The sequence below is a fragment of the Periplaneta americana genome, chromosome 11, assembly GCF_040183065.1.
Source record: "Periplaneta americana isolate PAMFEO1 chromosome 11, P.americana_PAMFEO1_priV1, whole genome shotgun sequence".
Lineage (NCBI taxonomy): Eukaryota > Metazoa > Arthropoda > Insecta > Blattodea > Blattidae > Periplaneta > Periplaneta americana.
The window spans coordinates 112,256,484-112,275,596 of record NC_091127.1 but is presented as its reverse complement, the minus strand read 5'-3'; the positions used below and the strand labels follow the sequence as shown (position 1 = coordinate 112,275,596).

The window sequence follows — 19,113 nt, the reverse complement described above, 5'->3', positions numbered from 1 at the left end:
CAGCATCGTGATGGATTTGGGGAGCTTCAGTGAGTAGCGAAATCAGTCTTCAAAAGCCAGTTAAAATAAGTGGTTGGATGATTTTTCACCTTGGACGTGAATCCATTTGTCGGGTGGTGGGTTTTGACCCTCTTTGTGCTGCCGCGCCAAGGATTAATTTTATTTACTTTAATCTCATAGATATTTTATATACCCGTATCTCTTAATAATACACAACATTTTTTCTACATTTATCATAATTATTGTTTATTGCCCTTGGTAAAAGCCGATGTAACATAACTTCAGTAGTTGGTACTGAACCATACTGTATAAGTTAAATAAATAAAGCGCATCGATTTAAACTAATACCATTTCAGTGATGTGTAATTATGATATAGGCCTACAGGTAGCAAAATAACAACGCACTGCAAACTTCATTTGTCATTTCAGTGGCAGGCGCGAGTCTGCGCGTGACACGTGCAGTCAGATGCACTCCAACAGACTACGTCACTCACTTGTCATGGTAACTGTATTATTAAATAAGCTTTTCAGCACATTCCAGCTGCTTTGAAGTTTCTCTGCCTTTTACATATATTTCTCTGTACATGCTTTTATTTCTGATTTTCTCAGTCACTGTCGATCCCTGTTTTTCGTCTGTCCTTTCTTACTTTCTCTTTTCTTACCATTTCTCCCTCTTCATTTCTCATTTAATAGGGTTAACTTAATTTTTTTTTCCTTTCAGTCTTTCACTTATGCTTCTTTCTCGTTCATGATTTCCAAGTGTCACAACCTTACTCATCTGTATAGCACTCACAGCTCTCACATTCACGACATAGGTACTCATGGGGCATAGGCGGAGAGAGAACCGTTTCCTTGGGGGGGGGGGGTAAAGCAAAACTATATAATCCCCATTTAACGGTGTTATGGCGGACATCATTTACCTCCTCCCTCCGTTATAGTTTGACCGTATATAGGAATATGATCATTTAATAAAGGTATTTTCGGGGGGCATGTTTGTTACAGAGTTACATCCATATCCGCGATGTTTCAGACCGAGTTGTATAGGGCTTTAACTGTAGATCTACAACAAATTATAATAGGGTGTAATTTAAAACACTCTCCCTCTTTTTCTCTCTCATACATAAATACATGAATGCATCAATAAAACTACGTAACAGTGCTAACAGACTTTTTTTTTTATAAATGAAGCTTCCCTTTCTCAAGATATCATATGAAATGTAAACTCTATTTATTTTATTATAATCTCGTCTTTAAGTTTACACATTATACCGGGATCACATTTCTTTTTTCTGCATTGTTGGAGATATATGAATAACATACTGCACAAGTAGCGGCCTGAACACCTCCAGACTTCTAACACATGAGTACAGCCTGTTAGAAAAGAAACATTACACTGCTTCTATTCCTCAAATGATGTATAAAAATTCTTATACATTCAGAAATTTAAAATAAATATTAGAGACCGGACACATGATCTAAAGACATTAATTCATCATAAAAATAAACAAAAGCAAAAAAGATCTTTTAAATTCAATATTTTCTAGCTTTAATAGAAAATAAGAGTTCAGACAGTGTCCCCCATGCCCCCCCCATAACTCCGCCTATGCATGGAGGGCACATTCCCTTCAGATTTCAGATGACTTGATACTTTGTACTTGACTTGAGATCCAGTGAGTCTCCATACTTGAGATATGATTTGAGATTTAAGTGGAAACTCAAGATTTCATTGAGAGATTGAAATTTCAATTGGGATTTCAGATTTGAGGATTGACCCATAATTTGAACTAGACGCATGACCTGCAGCTTGACTTGAGTTGAGAATTTAGGTCTATCTACAGACTTACCCAGATATCTGGGGCTGGCAGAGACTCGAGATTTGACTAATGATTTCACCTAAGACTTAAGACCAGAGATAGGCATTTCCTCTCCCGATGTGCGAATTCTACAGGATGCCCATCTCTGCTTAAAACGTTTACGAGTAGTTATTTGCGGCTGACTAGATACTTTACATAAGAATTGGACAGACTTGAGACTTCATCTAAGGCTCGAGTTTCATTATTTGGGTCTTGAGTATAGATTTAATTTGAAACTTGAAGAGTTATCTTTACTGAGAACCTGTAGCTTGACTTCAATTAAACAAGTTTTCAGAACTGTGTGGAAACCTGCAATTGAGACTTAATTATAAACTAAGGTTTGATTTCGTATTTTCCTAATTTCTATTAAAAACAATCTTGATTTCACTTCATAACTTTACTTCTTGCACTGGCCCCTAGTTACTATGGCATTTGTATTGCAGGCGACATCCGAGAAGTGCTGCTCGCAGACATCGGCCAGTTTAGTGGGGCTGTTCAGGACGCCTCGCCTTCGACGCAAGACCTGCATCTTGATATTCAAATCGTACGTATGCATATGTACATCATCGTCCACGAAGTAACAACATAGTTATGTACGTGGATCAGTCAGTAACCAAAGAATAAAAAAAAATGACTATGCTTCGAATTTTGTGGACATATAGGATCTCTCATATAAACTAAGACCGAACGCACGATGTTTGTACTCTGCGCTACGGCAGTTGCCTCAGCCGAACTTATGTCGCGCGCGGCCGCCCTGCTTTAAGCGTGTATACAGTCTTATATGAAATCTTACCCTATAAAAAATGCTGGAAGTGTCGTCCTTCCTGGGTTATACAGGCATTGTATCTGGTAACTACATTCTGGCTGACGCGAGTGAGTTCTGCCACTGTAATGTTTCTGATTTCATTCGTAATGTTTTCTTTCAGGTTCTCCAATGTGTGAGGATTTGTTCGATACACTTTTTCTTTCAGTTTACCCCACAAGTAAAAATCACACACTGATAGATCTGGAGAACGAGGGGGAAAATAGACCAGTACTGAGCACTCTGTCTGCAAACACTTCCGAGATTGTAAGAAGGGAATCTTTTGCTGTATGAGCAGGGGCTGAATCTTGTTGAAACCACCCACGCTATTTTGCTTCTTCTGTTAACTGATGGAAGAACGGCGTCAAAATGTTATCTTGGTACCTCTCTGCATTTAATGTCGTCTCGAAAAAAAAAATGGGTCCAATTATTCGTCTTGCACTAACAAGCACACCTTCCTATCATAATGAGGGACGTCATAAACACCATTAGGATTTTCTGCACTCCAATAGTGAGAATTACGACTGTTCAACGACCATTAAGATGAAACAGGCCTCATCCGAAAAACCACAAGCTGTGGGGTAAACTGAAAGAAAAAGTGTATCGAACAAATCCTCACACATTGGAGGAACTGAAAGAAAATATTACGAATGAAATCAGAAATATTACAGTGCCAGAACTCACTCGCGTCAGCCAGAATGTGGTTACCAGGTACAATATTCCTGTATAACCCAGGAAGGACGACACTTCCAGCATCTTTTATAAGGTAAGATTTCATATAAGATTGTATACACGCTTAAAGCAGGGCGGTCGCGCCCGACGGGCAGGGCATAGTTGCTACACATGGTCATATAAAATGCAGCATATAAAAAGGATACCTGTTTTGTGGGCATAGTTGCGCCCCGTTCCCATCAGGTAGAGAAAAAGGCATGGCATAGTTGCGCCCCGTTCCCTTCAGGTAGAGAAAAGGTCATGGCATAGTTGCGCCCCGATGAAATAGGTAGAGAAAAAGACACTACAGAAACTCGAGCCTCGTAATCAACTAACTTTATTGATTTCTTATTCGATTTATATTCATTACCGATACCGTTAAAATGAACACCATGAAGTTGGCAGTATTTTATTAACTGTTTTTCTACTGTTTTTGCAGTTATTATCGATAGCCTACCATTAAAATGAACACCATGAAGTTGGCAGTACTTTATTAACTGACATATTCAAATGAGTGAGCCGTTGGAATATGGGGCCTTAGCAGCCTTAACATTTTATTAGTGATTTTCACACCGTCTGTGGCGTATATTGAGGTTAATTTAAAATGAATGTTAAGTTTAGTGAAAAGGGTGAAGAGTTAATAATTGATAATGGTTCTAAGTTTCAATTTTCGAAACCCTGTACCGTAGGGTTAAGATATCGATGTAGAAACAAAAAATGCAGTTCATTTATTGTGTGTGATTAATAAAAAGTGTTATTTTAAATAGCAAAATTGATCATGCGCTAGGCCTACCTGATTTCAATGCAGCTATCACTGTAATATTTTTAAGTAATTTATTTATTTTATGACAATCACTTTCGTGTGTACTATGATCATCGGGGCGCAACTATGCCATGTCCATCCTGTTACCTGATTTCTTCGGGGCGCAACTATGCCATGTCCCATCTGCTACCTGATTTCTTCGGGGCGCAACTATGCCATGTCCCATCTGCTACCTGATTTCTTCGGGGCGCAATTATGCCATGCCTAGGCCTCGCGATTGACCGCGGGGCGCAACTATGCCATACCGCGCCCGACATAAGTTCGGCTGAGGCAACTGCCGTAGCGCAGAGTACAAACACCGTGCGTTCGGTCTTAGTTTATATGGGAGACCCTGTACACTGGGCACACCTTGGGCATTGTTGCAAAATATATCCCAAGATAAATAATCAATAAACAATTTTTAAATTAATTTAAAGTATAATAATGTGTCAATTTAAAAGTATGCAAACTGATTGAACAATCAGTTACGGTTTTTTATATAAAACCTACAAAAATCTAATTAAGAATGTGCAAACAAAATAGTACCGTATATAAAACTGTGTCAATTTCTAAAAGTGGAATGATATTTAAAATGGTAGAACGAGAGCTGTGGATGAACAGCAGCATCCAGAATGACTCGTCAAAGTTTCAGCACCAATGCTTGAAAAGAATATTGATGAAATGGTTCAGAATGATAGAAAAGTAACTATTCAAGATATGCCATTAAAAATTTCATGGAAACTGTGCAATGCACATTGTGGATTCAAATTTTCGTAATCGTTTGAACTATAATAAAACTTGTTCAAGAAAAGAAAAAGAAAAAGAAAAAGAGAGAGGAGAATTGGGAGGACAAATTTAAAAGGTACGCAAAACGCGTCCTTGCAAGGGGTTGGGGGCTGTAAGAAACTAAATATGTGAGCTCCAAGCCTGTTGGCCACTAGTCTCACTCCGGGTTACGCTGCTCCACTGAAGGAGCTCTAGAAAATTTTGAAGGGGAAAACCGAAAATGGACGTAACCTCTCAGGTTCCACATACGCGAGGGGGATGGAAATGTGATCAAAATGATCACGGGACGGGACGAGGAGGAGATGGCTGGTGTAGATCTGCACATTGAAATGAACTTGTCATTTCGCAGTGCAGGAGGAGTCGAGAAGACTCTGTCGTCTGTTGTTCGATGACAAGGCAGGTGAAGACCGCCAGGAGAGACGCCGTGAATTCTTAATCTGCAAATTGAAAGGTTCCCTGTCCTTTCGCATTGCGACATGTGTGATGTTGCACATGTATTTCATAATTTATATACTCTGAACTAGGGCTTTGATTTGTTTGTTAGAAAAAAGGGGGGCTTATGGGGAAGGGCATGTAGGTCCGTGGCCCATTTCTCTTAGGGCTCATCCCGACATTTGTCTTAACGCCTTAGGAAAACCACGGAATACCTTAGGCAGGATGAGTTGTCTCAATATAAGAGACTAGCCAATTTGGCTTTTAGGTAATAGGTCGATTAATTTATGAATTTAGGATAGATGTAATTAATAATTAATTTTGAGTAATTAAGGGGTTCATGGAGATATGAGTGCAGTTCCGTGGCCCATTTCTTTTAGGGCTCATCCCGACATTTGTCTTAGCGCCTTAGGAAAACCACGGAAAAACCTTAGGCAGGATGAGAACTTGTTCAAGATGGGTTCCGCTTATAAATATGATATTCATTGCTCTAAATAGGCTTAATCGTAATCTGGCTGAAAGAAACTATGTAGTTTCTGGAGTGTGATGCAAGGGTGGAAATATCATTTTGAAGCAGGATCCAAGAGCAGAGCATGAAGTGGAAGCATCCTTCCTCACCTGTTAAGAAAAATTCAAATGTGAACCATGCGCAAAGTACTGAGGACTCTGTTTTATTTCATATGCACTGAGTATTCGAGGGTCAGTAAGTAAAGAAGTACATCAGAATATGCTTATTAAGCCTATATGTATTCCAACTTTAACATTACATAATAATAATAATAATAATAATAATAATAATAATAATAATAATAATAATAATAATAATAATACAATAAATTATATGTACGCATTAGAACTGAAAGATCAGCTCTCCAGTTATTAGAAGATAGTGATTTCAATATATATATATATATATATATATATATATATATATATATATATTTATTTATTTAGGCTAATCTTTTCATTTCTCACACTAGTTTATTAAACCGTGTCGGACTGTAAAGAAAACAACTATCGCAATGTCCATATTTTATATGTTGTACAATATTATAGTCCTCATCATCATCGTCACTCCAAGGATTAGGTAATTGCCCGTTCCGACTTCATAATTCATCAACCCAACGTTTTCTAGGTCTCCCGATGTCACGCCTTCCTCTTGCTTGATAATTTCTTGCTAACAATGGATATCTCTCCTTACTCATTCCATTCATGTGTTAAATCCACTATAGTATTGTGAAATTTTGATTTTCCTACCAATTTTTTTCTATTCTTCTATTAAAATTATAGCATATAGCCTATTAACCTGTTGTATCCTATAGGATACTTTGCGAATTTAACGGTTAACAGCTGTTTTCATGACAGTGTTTATTATAAACGAGCAAAAAAGACTACAGTTTGTTAAATATGCTAGCAGTAAAAATTTACCACTCTTCGTATGACCTTCTGCCTCGTATATGTAACCTTGAAAATGCGTACAGTTTTCGAAGAAAATTCGTGAATAAATACTTCAAGACTGTATTTGAGCCGTGTGCATCGAGTAAAGTGCATGACTACTGAATAGCGATTGTATTAGAATGCCTGACTTGATATAAGCTACATAGAATCGCACATCTATCTACTGCTTTCACAGACGCAAAGCATGAAAGACTAAGGATGTAATGTTAAGAAATATCGTAGGAAACTATGTAGAAAAAGAAACTCCGATGTGCAATGATCTCGATCAAATTGACATACTACTAGGCCAGTGTTCCGCAACCTTTTTTTACTCCCGGCACACCCTAGACAGGCCTAGACTCAACACGGCACGCCAAAATGTTAATCCCCTAAAAAATATATGATGTGACTTTCTTAATATAATTACGTACTGTAATCAATATTATTATTATTATTATTATTATTATTATTATTATTATTATTATTATTATTATTATTATTATTATTATTATTATTACTATTACTATTACTATTATTGTCATCATTAATATAAAACAGAAATCGACTCTTGCATTTATTTACAATTTATGAACTTCAATTCATTGTAGAAAGTACACATTTCTATTACTAATATTAAAGTAAATAACTCTACTCATATCTTCAATGTGATACTTCAACCTGCTTAGCTGCACACAGGTGGCTGATCTGCGATGGAATTGTTGACAGTACAAGCCTAATTTCTTCATCGATGGATTTGAGTTTCTCCCTCTTTGACGTTTTAATTTCAGTTAACGTCGAGAAGCCCAGTTAACACGTAGGCCTATATGTAGTTGAAAATGACAATAACATATTAACTTTTACTACATCGTGCATCACAGTTTTCAGAAGAGATGGCAAAGTCATAGCAACAGTGGCTTCGCGATGAATGAAATAATGGTCGCTCCGTATGTTATGATAATATTTCACGTACTTTAGCCACGAATTCTTTCATAGAAGCGGCTCCATCTGTAAAACGCTAAAGCAATCCTCCCATGCTAATTCATTACGTAGCACATATTCATTACTTACTTACTTACTTACTTACTTACTTTTAAGGAACCCGGAGGTTCATTGCCGCCCTCACATAAGCTCGCCATTGGTCCCTATCCTGAGCAAGATTAATCCAGTCTCTATCATCATATCCCACCTCCCTCAAATCCATTTTAATATTATCTTCCCACCTACGTCTCGGCCTCCCAAAAGATCTTTTTCCCTCCGGCCTCCCAGCTAACACTCTATATGCATTTCTGGATTCGCCCATACGTGCTACATGTCCTGCCCATCTCAAACGTCTGGATTTTATGTTCCTAATTATGTCAGGTGACGAATACAATGCGTGAACCTCTCCGTTGTGTAACTTTCTCCATTCTCCTGTAACTTCATCCCTCTTAGCCCCAAATATTTTCCTAAGAACTTTATTCTCAAACACCCTTAATCTCTGTTCACCTCTCAAAGTGAGAGTCCAAGTTTCACAACCATACAGAACAGCCGGTAATATAACTGTTTTATAAATTCTAACTTTCAGATGACAAAAGCTTCTCAACCGAATAATAACACGCATTTCCCATATTTATTCTGCGTTTAATTTCTTCCCGAGTGTAATTTATATTTGTTACTGTTGCTCCAAGATATTTGAATTTTTCCACCTCTTCGAAAGATAAATCTCCAATTTTTATAGTTCCACTTCGTACAATATTCTGGTCACGAGACATAATCATATACTTAGTCTTTTCGGGACACATATTCATTAGTTGTACGAAATATTTCTTCACCGTTGCTCGCTCTGGCACTTCTTTACACAAAAAAATTGCAATTAAATCCCCATCAATGTACCGAATGTAGGAAAGAAGTTGTGCGTCATCGCTAATATCGGTGGACTCGTCGATCTGAAGTAAGAACTTCTTACTGCTCTTTATTTTCTCCTTCATAATGTCTTCGGTATCAGTGAACATGTCACTAACTCGGCGTCAGAGAGAGGAATTTAAGTTTAATTTAATTGTATTTTAATTTTTAAATTAATTTATTACAATAATAGGCAAAAGTTCGCGTCACACCTTTCACCTCGTGGAGGCACACCGGTTGCGGGACACTGTACTAGGCTATTAGACTTGTGAAATGCCTCAAGTCCTCTACGGTCCGGTTGTCTTTGTACAGAATGGTGTTGACATTGTGCTATGACGCCATCTCCCGCAACGTGGAGGACATGGGGTACAGCCCGTTCGAGGTGTTCAGCATCAGCTCGGCTACGATTCTGCCATCCTGCGTGGTAATTCTGCTGCTGCAGGACAGAGTGGGGCGTAAGGCCATGGCTAGCGCTTCCCTGCTGTTCACAGGACTGTTCATCGGGTCCGCCGGTGTCATCCAAGCTTTTCAGGGCAACGATACTAGTGAGTAACTGTAGAACAGCTTTTGCGTCTCCTTGAATACTCATTCACATTATATTTAGTGCACAATATCCATTTTTTTCTTCCTGTCTTCCACTCTAATTTGTAACATCAGCACTCGCGCGGATTACATTGTTGTTGTTTTATAATGCCAGGCGTTTGACAATAAAGTAATTTGACCTCTTGCACTCCAATATTTTTCAAAGATATTATCATGACCAGCCACTGCAGCACAGATTTTGAGGTGTTCCGAATCCATTTCTTGGTTTGAGTTGCACAATGGACAGTTAGGGGACTGTTATATTCCAATTCTATGCAGGTGTTTGGCCAAACAATCATGGCCTGTTGCCAATCTAAATGCAGCTACAGACGATTTTCGTGGTAAATCGGGAATTAACTGTGGGTTTTGATGCAGAGAGTTCCATTTTTTCCCTTGGGATTGTGTTATCAAATTTTGTTTGTTGAAGTCTAAGTATGTAGATTTAATAAATATTTTCACAGAGTAATACGTAGATTTAGTAACAGAACTGTAAGTAGCAGTGCTGCCCTTCTTTGCTAAAGCATCCGCATTCTCGTTTCCCAGGATTCCACAATGGGATGGTATCCATTGGAATACAATTCTTTTATTGAGTGATATTAATTGAGAGAGCATTTTAGTTATTTCTGCTGTTTGAGATGAAGGTGTGTGTTTAGAGACTATTGATAGAATAGCTGCTTTGGAGTCTGACAATATAACTGCATTCCTAAATTTATTGATGTGGCATAGAAGATTCCTGAGACTTTCACTTATTGCAATGATTTCACCATCAAAACTTGTTGTAATCCATCTCTTTTTTAATATAATCAATCATTTTGCACGTATGAATATGTAATTTTGCAACATAAATAGTAACACTGCTTTACTGATTTTATTAAACTGTTCGCGATATAACAGTGTAACTCTATTTGAAATTTAATATTTATATCAGTGAAGTCAATATATAATGAGTGGTATTATGAAGCAAAGAATTTAATTAAAAACGCTATTGTTATTGTTATATAGACTTAGTGGTTAGTTATTATAAACTTCACTCTAGTGTTATTTTCTGCTCGTAAAATTGAAATCAGTCCACACCTGTGGAGTAACAGCTAGCGCGTCTGGCCGCGAAACCAGGTGGCCCGGGTTCGATTCCCGGTCGGGGCAAGTTACCTGGTTGAGGTTTTTTCCGGAGTTTTCCCTCAACCCAATATGAGCAAATGCTGGGTAACTTTCGGTGCTGGACCCCGGACTCATTTCACCGGCATTATCACCGTCATCTCATTCAGACGCTAAATAACCTAAGCTGTTGATAAAGCGTCGTAAAATAACCTACTAAAAAAATTGAAATCACTGTTAGGTTCAAATACATGTCCGTTTCATATAAGAAGCATTCACTGTTCTGTATTATCAAATATGTCCACCTAATCAAGTGCAGAAAATTACCACTGAAACAATAGAAAATCCGTGTAAAAATATCTTATGAACAGCTTAGGCATATAGGAATAAATCAAATTACAAATAAGGAAATCGAAAAATATGATCTTGTATTCTCTTCTGTTAAAAACACAGGCGTTAGCACTCACTTGGATTACAGTTGTAATTCACTCTAAAAACATATATTACTACCCAGAAAAGAGTCACAATTACATCCAAACATTTCAGACATCAGAGCTAAACTGTAACAGGACGGTACTGTCGGTGACTCAGGAGAAGACGAGAGCGGACTGAGGAGGAAGGGATGTGAACAGATAACGTACGACAACATGTTCAATATTTGTACTGCAGTAAGCGGAAACATTAGGTCTCCTTCTGTTCAACTTAGCTTTAATTTCCGTACGCATTGTTACTCATGTTTCCTGCACGAGTAATAACCTGGCTACTGGGATGCTTATCTGAGCGATGTTTATAATAATCAGCAGCGATAGTCAAGAAGGTCACATTCTTTCCGCTCGTCTTCTCCTGAGTAACGGACAGTACTGAAAATTTCACGTTATCAGCACTGAAAGTGGAGAAGTGATGATGTAATAAACAGCAGTGGATTTCAAATGTATGAGCGTATTCAAATCTCAGCGCTGAGCAATCTGATGGCATCACGCCTGATCACGGTGTTCCGAATTTCACCGATGGCGTCATTGATGCTCCACCAGTGTCGCACCGGTGCCATCAGCTTGCAGAGGTGGTGGCAGTCTCCATCAGCCGCCATCAGTGAATCTGATTGGTTCTTGTATAGGGCGGGAATTAGCAGACGAATGACATCGTGCACTGTTGTGTCATGGCGGTGTGTTCTGCTTTAGTTCTGATGTATTGTTTGTAATGTGCACAACGTAAAAACAATATGTTAATGGCTTATGAGCGAACATGTCAACGGACCAGTTATTACTACCGGTTCAAGAAATAAATTGTTTATGCTCTCTTTTCTTTGAATGAGACGGAAATTTCGCAAAATTTTGCTAGCGTAGCACAGACAACTTATACAGTCGCCATGACAACCATCGATCCTTCCAGCAGTTTTGTTCCTATTTCGCTGCAGCGTGAAGTCATTGTTGTCCACCGGTCCGGTGAGATTCGGAATACGCTGTATGAGAGTACTGGAGGGTTAAAGAGGAACTTTTAAGTAGGCATCTATTCGTAGAAAAAGACCACTGTCATTTCTATAATACTCTACAAGCATCTTGCTCCTTAGCGCACCGATGCAACTCGCAACATATCTTGGTTCCTTAGAGGCAGAGGGCTGATGCAACACACAACATAGCATAAAGGATATAAATAAAATAACTCTTAATAATTTAATATGCATAAAGGTCTTTATGCTCGACCATGCCGAAATGTAGTAATTATACACCTGGTAGCAGTCCTTTAATGCATGTCATTAAAGTACACCTACTCATTAAAGTACAGGTGTTCAGCCAATGAAAACTCAGCTTACAGGTGTTCAGCCAATGACAAGTCAGCTTTGTACCGTTATAAAACCGCAAATATCGATTATTCTCGGATATTCAATCGAAAGAGAATTAGCGAAAAGTCATGGAGGCTGGAAATGCAATACTGTCGCAGAAGGTTATGTTCTGTTACTATAATAATTAGCGTTAATTGTAAATAATATTCAAATAAATTCAATTTGTCATCTCGGTTTTCAATGTCGAATTCAATGATCAAGGTTATATCAAGTTTAACGGGATTACATCAAGATCAATGACATTATTGTCCCTCGGAAAAACTCAATACTTTCGCGTCTGCGCACATCTCACAATTCACGACCTAGAACAAGGTCACTTCCGATCTTGTCAGATACAAATAAAATGTTTACATCTGAATAATTTCAAGTTAGAAATATGGTCGAGCATAAAAAGTCGTATGAAACTCGCCTATAATGGTAATTAAGACGCTCGTATGAAAATTATGAAACTCGCTTGCGCTCGTTTCATAAATATCCTTACTCGCTTCTTAATTACTATCATTATAGGCTCGTTGCATAATGTACTATTGCTTGCTTGCTTACTTGTCTGCAGTCAATGAAACAACCACCAATTATAGAGCTTCTACGAATTCCCTTGTCATGTTTTTATTAATGCTTTTTATTTAATTCTTTGTTCCTTTTTCTCGTTTTCATCCTTTCTTCAAAATTATATAACCTGTTCATTATTCCTTCCTTTCTTTTATATTGTTTCTCTTATATCTTCCTTTCATTCTGACTTTTTTCCTTACCTATTTTCTTCCTTTCAACTGTTTTATTCTCACATTGAACTATCTTTTTCTCATCATTATTTCAATTGTGCTTTCATTAATTCCTTATTTCTTCCCCTCTTCTCCTTCCTATAGACCAGCGGTCATCGGCACAGTGCACCCTCGGGCTAGCCTCTCTAACCCGCGGATAAAACATTGCACTAGCGTGCATCTGTGGCTGCTGTCGGGTATGCTTCCTCCCTCTGCCTTCTGCACGACGATGCATATTCAGATACACTTCATACCCGTTATCCATTTCAGCAAGTGCTGACGACCACTGTTATAGACCCTTTTTCCATTTCTCTTTTTTAGTTTCTTTCTCTCTTCCTTCCTATTCTGCCTTCCTTTTGTCCTGCCCTTCTTTTCATCCATTAATTTTTTATTTGTAATTTATCGACGATCTGCTCCAGGAACTGTTATTACTTTGAGAACGAAGGGATTTTTGTTTCTCTTGCCCCTCCCAATCCAACGTATCTTCACCGCATGAAGCAGCTCACGATACAGGCTTGCCATGTTCCAGACGCCCTGATGACGGTTGCGCTGGGCGTGGTGGGTCGCTTCGGTGTGAATATCGCCTACAACTCGGGGGCGCAGTACGCTGCGGAGCTCATACCCACTGAGGTGCGCGGCCAGGGAGTCGCCTTCGTGCACGTCGCCGGGTATGCAGCCACGTTCTTCAGCCCGCACATCCTCTACCTGGTACGTGTCAGCTCTGGGTCATGTTCTTCATGAATGTAGACATCAAGTTTTACAGTAATTCAATATATTTATTACTTGAGTTTTCCTTTACAAATCGCACAGCAATTGCACCGGCTTAAATCGCATTCCTTTATAATTTCTGTTGCACTTTTTCACACAATGTCTATGCAAAATTAGGCTACAGAGATCACAGTATTTCACCTTTATTTTATACAGCCAAACATTTTGTTCCCATGAATACAAATTAAAAGTGATGTAGATTAAACTATTATATTATCGTTATTATTATTATTATTATTATTATTATTATTATTATTATTATTATTATTATTATTATTATTATAAAAATGGAGTCCTACTCTGAATACAGTTAAAGCAAAACATACGCCAATAGGAGAACCACATCAACATTTATCTATAATAATCTCAGACCTCTCGTGACATTTATTAGGGCTATTTCGTGAATAAAATGAAACTGTAAATAATATATCCCTAAAATTCACTCACAAAATGTTAATAATTGTAAAGAATATCTAAAATCCTACAATTTCCTATTACCTAGTTTGTTTCGTTCCTGTTCCATGCGCATATATGAAGCCATTGTCCAGTTTGTTTCGTTTCTGTTCCATGCGTATAAATGTACGAGTTTTAAGTGCTAATTAAGTTACGAGAGTTATTAGTTTGTTTCGTTCCTGTTCCTGTTCCATGCGTATAGGCTATGAAGACATAGCCCAGTTTGTTTCGTTCCACGCGTATGTGAAGCCATTGTCTAGTTTGTTTCGTGCCTGCAGAATTCCTGCACGAAAATATTTTTTTATTTTTATTTTAGTAGGTTATTTTACGACGCTTTATCAACATATTTGGTTCTTTAGGGTCTCAATGAGATGAACGTGATAATGCCAATGAAATCAGTCCGGGGTCCAGCACGGAAAGCTACCCAGCATTTGCTCATAATGGGTTGAGGGAAAATCCTGGAAAAAAACCTCAACCAGGTAACTTGTCCCTAACGGGAATCGAACCCGGGCCACCTGGTTTCGCGGCCAGACGCGCTAACCGTTACTCCACAGGTGTGGACGCATGGAAATATCATACGTACTTCGGTACATCATAATAATATGATATGCGTAAGTAATCACTTAATAATTCAAGTCGGCGCTCATTCCGTCGGATCCCGGCCACTTAGTCACTCGTAATAAATGCACCTAGGTACATAGTGCGTTGGACATTGTGCCACTGTCACATATTCTGTAACACAGTACATGAGGATAGGCCACTAAAGGGAAAACTGAGAGATAGAACTTAAACTGAGGGGATTCGATCTGGCATCAGAACTGGAATTCGGTGTGGCTTAGTGGATAAAGCATCAGCACGTAGAGCTGAAAACCCAGGTTCGAGTCTCGCTGCCGGAGATAATTTTTCTCTGTTCTATCCATCCTTCATCACATAATTATTGTTGTTAATTTTAGTATAAAATTACATTACAAAAGAATAAACATAACCTTTGTTATAAACTTTTAACTGAAAATGTTACTGTTTCACAAGCACTACTCTTAATAAAATGTTCAAGACTATATCAGAACAATCTTTGAAGTAAATTTATAACTTAAAATGTTACAGTATCAGAGGCACTACTCAACATGTTTAAGCCTACATTGCAATAATCTTTGTTGTAAAATTTCAACTTAAAACATCGGTACAACTGTAACACAAGTACTGCCCTGAATGAAATGTTTGAACCTATATTATAATAATCTTTGCTGTAAAATTTAACTCCATAAACATTGTCAAACAGAAGTATAGTGTACTTGTTTAGAGTAAGGAGTCTGTTGTAGAGTGACCCTGTAGTATGCGTTGCCTACGTTTGCGAGTAGGGTGTCTACTGAAGGACATGTGTCGTAATGTATACACCGTGCACACTTATACTCATTCCAATGTTGTGGGACTAAGAAAACGGTCTTTATTCATAATACTATGTTGCTATTTTACAGGCAAGCTATTGGCGCGCCATCCCGGAGCTGATACTGGGAACCCTTTCTACGATGGGTGCTGCCCTCTGCCTTTTACTTCCAGAAACAATGAATAAGGCACTTCCGTTGACGCTGGCGGACGGCGAAGATTTCGGGGAAGGAGAAGGTATCTGGGAGTTTGCGTGTTGCAAGAAAGAAGAATCGGATCCGTAGACCACTGATCCGTGTTCTCGTGACAAGTGACGGAATAATTCGTCACCGAATCCGACGCAGCACGTAACGTTCCACAAGAAACCTTGACTAGCAAGTACTGCAAACGTGAGAGTTTTCGTGAATAGGAAGAAAACACGAACAAATATTGAATCGTCCCAACAGATGACTGAAGTGTCCATGCTCTCTCGTTATATGGATTGAAAGTGAAATCGAAACAAACTTCAGAGAGTGAATAAAGTGTTACATGAGCCTAGTACCTTCTAACCTTCCTATTACATTTATCTAGTCATCCTCAGTGATTGTTCTATCCTACATGAAGTACCAGCTTCGTGGATTCAGACCAATCATAGTATATTTGTTACATCAAATCATTTGCACAATGGCGCAGAAGTTTAGTTGAATCGACTCTATTACGAGAAACATTCGTCAATTCCGAGTTCCTAACTCCATGGCACAATTACGTTTATTACACTGGCCGAATAGATTCCAGAAGAGAAATCTCAGCGCGGTTATCCGGCTCTTGGACAAGCCGATTGCAGACTCGAGTTACGCAGACAGCTTCATACAGTATTTGTGATATGCAGCATTCGACACACCACAAATTATATCGACGTGAAATATTACTAAATAAAAACATTTCACGCACAATTTACTCACCAAAATTAAGGAAGAAAATGCTGAAACACTCTGTCTTATTGTTTCAAATATTCTTGGCATCTGTTTAAGAAGTGATGCACCACTCGCTATAGTTATCGTTGAGAAATGGAGGTAATATTCCCCCTGATTCTATTCTTCAATCTTTACAGGGTACATGGTTTCTTTTGTACATTCTTCTTTTAGAGTTCCCCAGGGGTAAAAGTCACAAGGTGTTAGGTCGAGATATAGAAAAAGACCACAAAATTAATCAATCTCTTCTGAAAGAACAGAAAAATAGTAAGTGGTAAAATATCATCTCAATTTCTCAGCGATAACTACAGCAAGTGATTCGTCATTTAATAAACACTACGAAAAATGTTTAGAAAAATACTCGTAAGTGAGATAGTTTCAGCGTATTCTGTTTTAATTTGGATGAGTAAATAATTTTAAATGCTTATATTTAGTAACATTTTACGTTGTGATATGTCAAATTACCGATCCTGCTCTGAATATTTTAATTTACTAAATTTATTGGAATTGAAACTACAAATTATATAACGCATATTTAAAATATGCATTTTGCACCCAAAAGAGCAAGTGCTCATGCTTGTAGCACTTCCAGTTACATAACAGTCACAGATAACATGCTCTCTGCGTAACATGATCTGTGAGCGTCTTGGTGGTGAGCCGGGTTGCTGCCTTGCGGTTTCTCCACAACCTATTCAACCAGTAACATGGCTTTTTTTCTGTAAATCATAACACTCTTATTGTGTATCAAGTAACATTCACTTTTTATCTTCACGAGTCCACAGAAAATCAAGACCTTTTCCAAAATTTCGATTATTCTTATGGTTTCGTTCCGCATACAATGTAGGCGTAATGAAAGGTTTATGAAACGTAATTTTACTTTCCAGGTAAATTCTGTACTTAGCTTGCCCTAGAAATGAGGGGCCCAATGGAAAAACACAATCATTTACGTGAATAAATTTGTATTTTTGCCATTATAAAGTGGCTCTTTGATATATCGCATTCATTCTGCAAAGTTCTAACATGTTAAGGTACATGTATTCATTTCGCAATAGATGCAGTGCTACAAGTTCGTAAATTGAAAAAAGCGGCAAAAACTACTTCCAGATGAAAAGAGCAAAATGCTTGTAGATGTGGCAAGACGTCTTTTACCCCGCCAAGCCCCTTAATAACATAAAAAGTCACTATTTACCACAGGAATAACATTATTTTTCCAGGTGTGTATATTATTATGACTGATAGAGTTTCCAAGCATGTAACCTGCCAACACGTTCTAATTCGTTGCTTTCTGTTAGCAAGTAACATCACAGATGGTTAAATACCGTATTTCAGCAGCTAGTGTTCTTATTAAACTGCAGGTATATTCTTCTACTATTGTCCAGTGCAATAAAGGCTTATGTCAATGCTTTTTGTAGGCCTATAGGACACCATTTCTCAAACTATGGTCCACGGACCACCTGTGGTCCTTGAATTCTGCCCTTGTGGTCCTTCAAAAAAAGACAGAAGAAAATATAAAATTCAAACAAATTGCGTATCACGCTATAGCTGAAAATCTCAGAGTTTGGAAATGGCACATGGCAATCGCCTTTCACTTTTTCTCCCAGTACTAGTATTTTATGAAATTTTTTACCCTACTCTACTACCCACTTCCCACTCTACTCTCAGCAACAAAAGAGGGGAGGGATTTAAAGCATTATGAACGTGGTGTTTCTCGCCATCTTTTCCTGCATATCTGGCGCCGAGCCTGTAACCCAGCCAGGGACCACCCGAATTCATAACAGAGGACCAAAGTAACAGAGGAACCTTTTCATGTATTGATGACTTTCTTAATAGTTTTGCCGACACCCAGTCTGCACAATGAATTGGGCACGTACTGTACGTCGTACACCAATAATAGAACGTACTAAATTGCATCTTTACTTGTTGAAAATCGGGCATGTTTCTGCATTAATTTTTTTATTTGTTTTTCCAGATGATGATATAGGCCTAAGAAATTTTAGACTTCGCCTATTTTAAAATCCGACAGGTTTACTATTTATATTTGCGTGTTTCGTCTCTAAGTGCTGTTTCAATTTCGCGGGTTTCATACACTCGTTTAAAGCACTTCATAACAAACAACGCACCGAGGTTTTGGTTCACTCTCATTGCCACACCAAGTAAATCCAAGTTCCAAATAACTCTTGTCATATTTACGAAAGTATTTTTTTCTTTGATTAGCTACCACTAGGGCTAGATATTTCTTTAATGGCACTATAATTAATATATTTCTTCACACATAGCTTCTGAGCTATTAGCACTGCCTAAATGAAGCGTATTATCAAGTTCTTTTCTTTTCAAAGATCCGGATCAAAGCCAGTTTTCCATTATTTTAACAGAGACATGGACAACTACTAGCGTGTACCACATAAGAAGGATTTCAAACAACTAACTGCTATAGTCCCGTCGCTCTAATTTCCGGCAGCCAATAGCGTTGCAGGTCGACTACATTTAAACGTGTGCGTCTTGTGATTCGCTGATTCATTTCTTATGGCTCGATAAATATTTAATATAATCGCCCGCCATTTTAGCTTTTTCGTTGGCGTT

At 38.1% G+C, this 19,113-nt stretch overlaps 1 protein-coding gene across 3 annotated transcripts in view; it reads left to right on the top strand.

Moving 5' to 3' along the window:
• The window catches only part of LOC138709260 (organic cation transporter protein-like), a 343,326-nt gene extending 327,203 nt beyond the window's left edge, over nt 1-16,123 (top strand). For all 3 annotated transcript variants that reach the window (XM_069839911.1, XM_069839913.1, XM_069839912.1), the window contains 4 exons: nt 2,297-2,397; nt 9,017-9,249; nt 13,509-13,687; nt 15,676-16,123. In XM_069839911.1, coding sequence (XP_069696012.1) covers nt 2,297-2,397; nt 9,017-9,249; nt 13,509-13,687; nt 15,676-15,867 — 705 coding nt within the window. In that variant the 3' untranslated portion in view covers nt 15,868-16,123. The remainder of the gene's footprint in view (nt 1-2,296; nt 2,398-9,016; nt 9,250-13,508; nt 13,688-15,675) is intronic.
• Nucleotides 16,124-19,113: the final 2,990 nt, after the last annotated feature.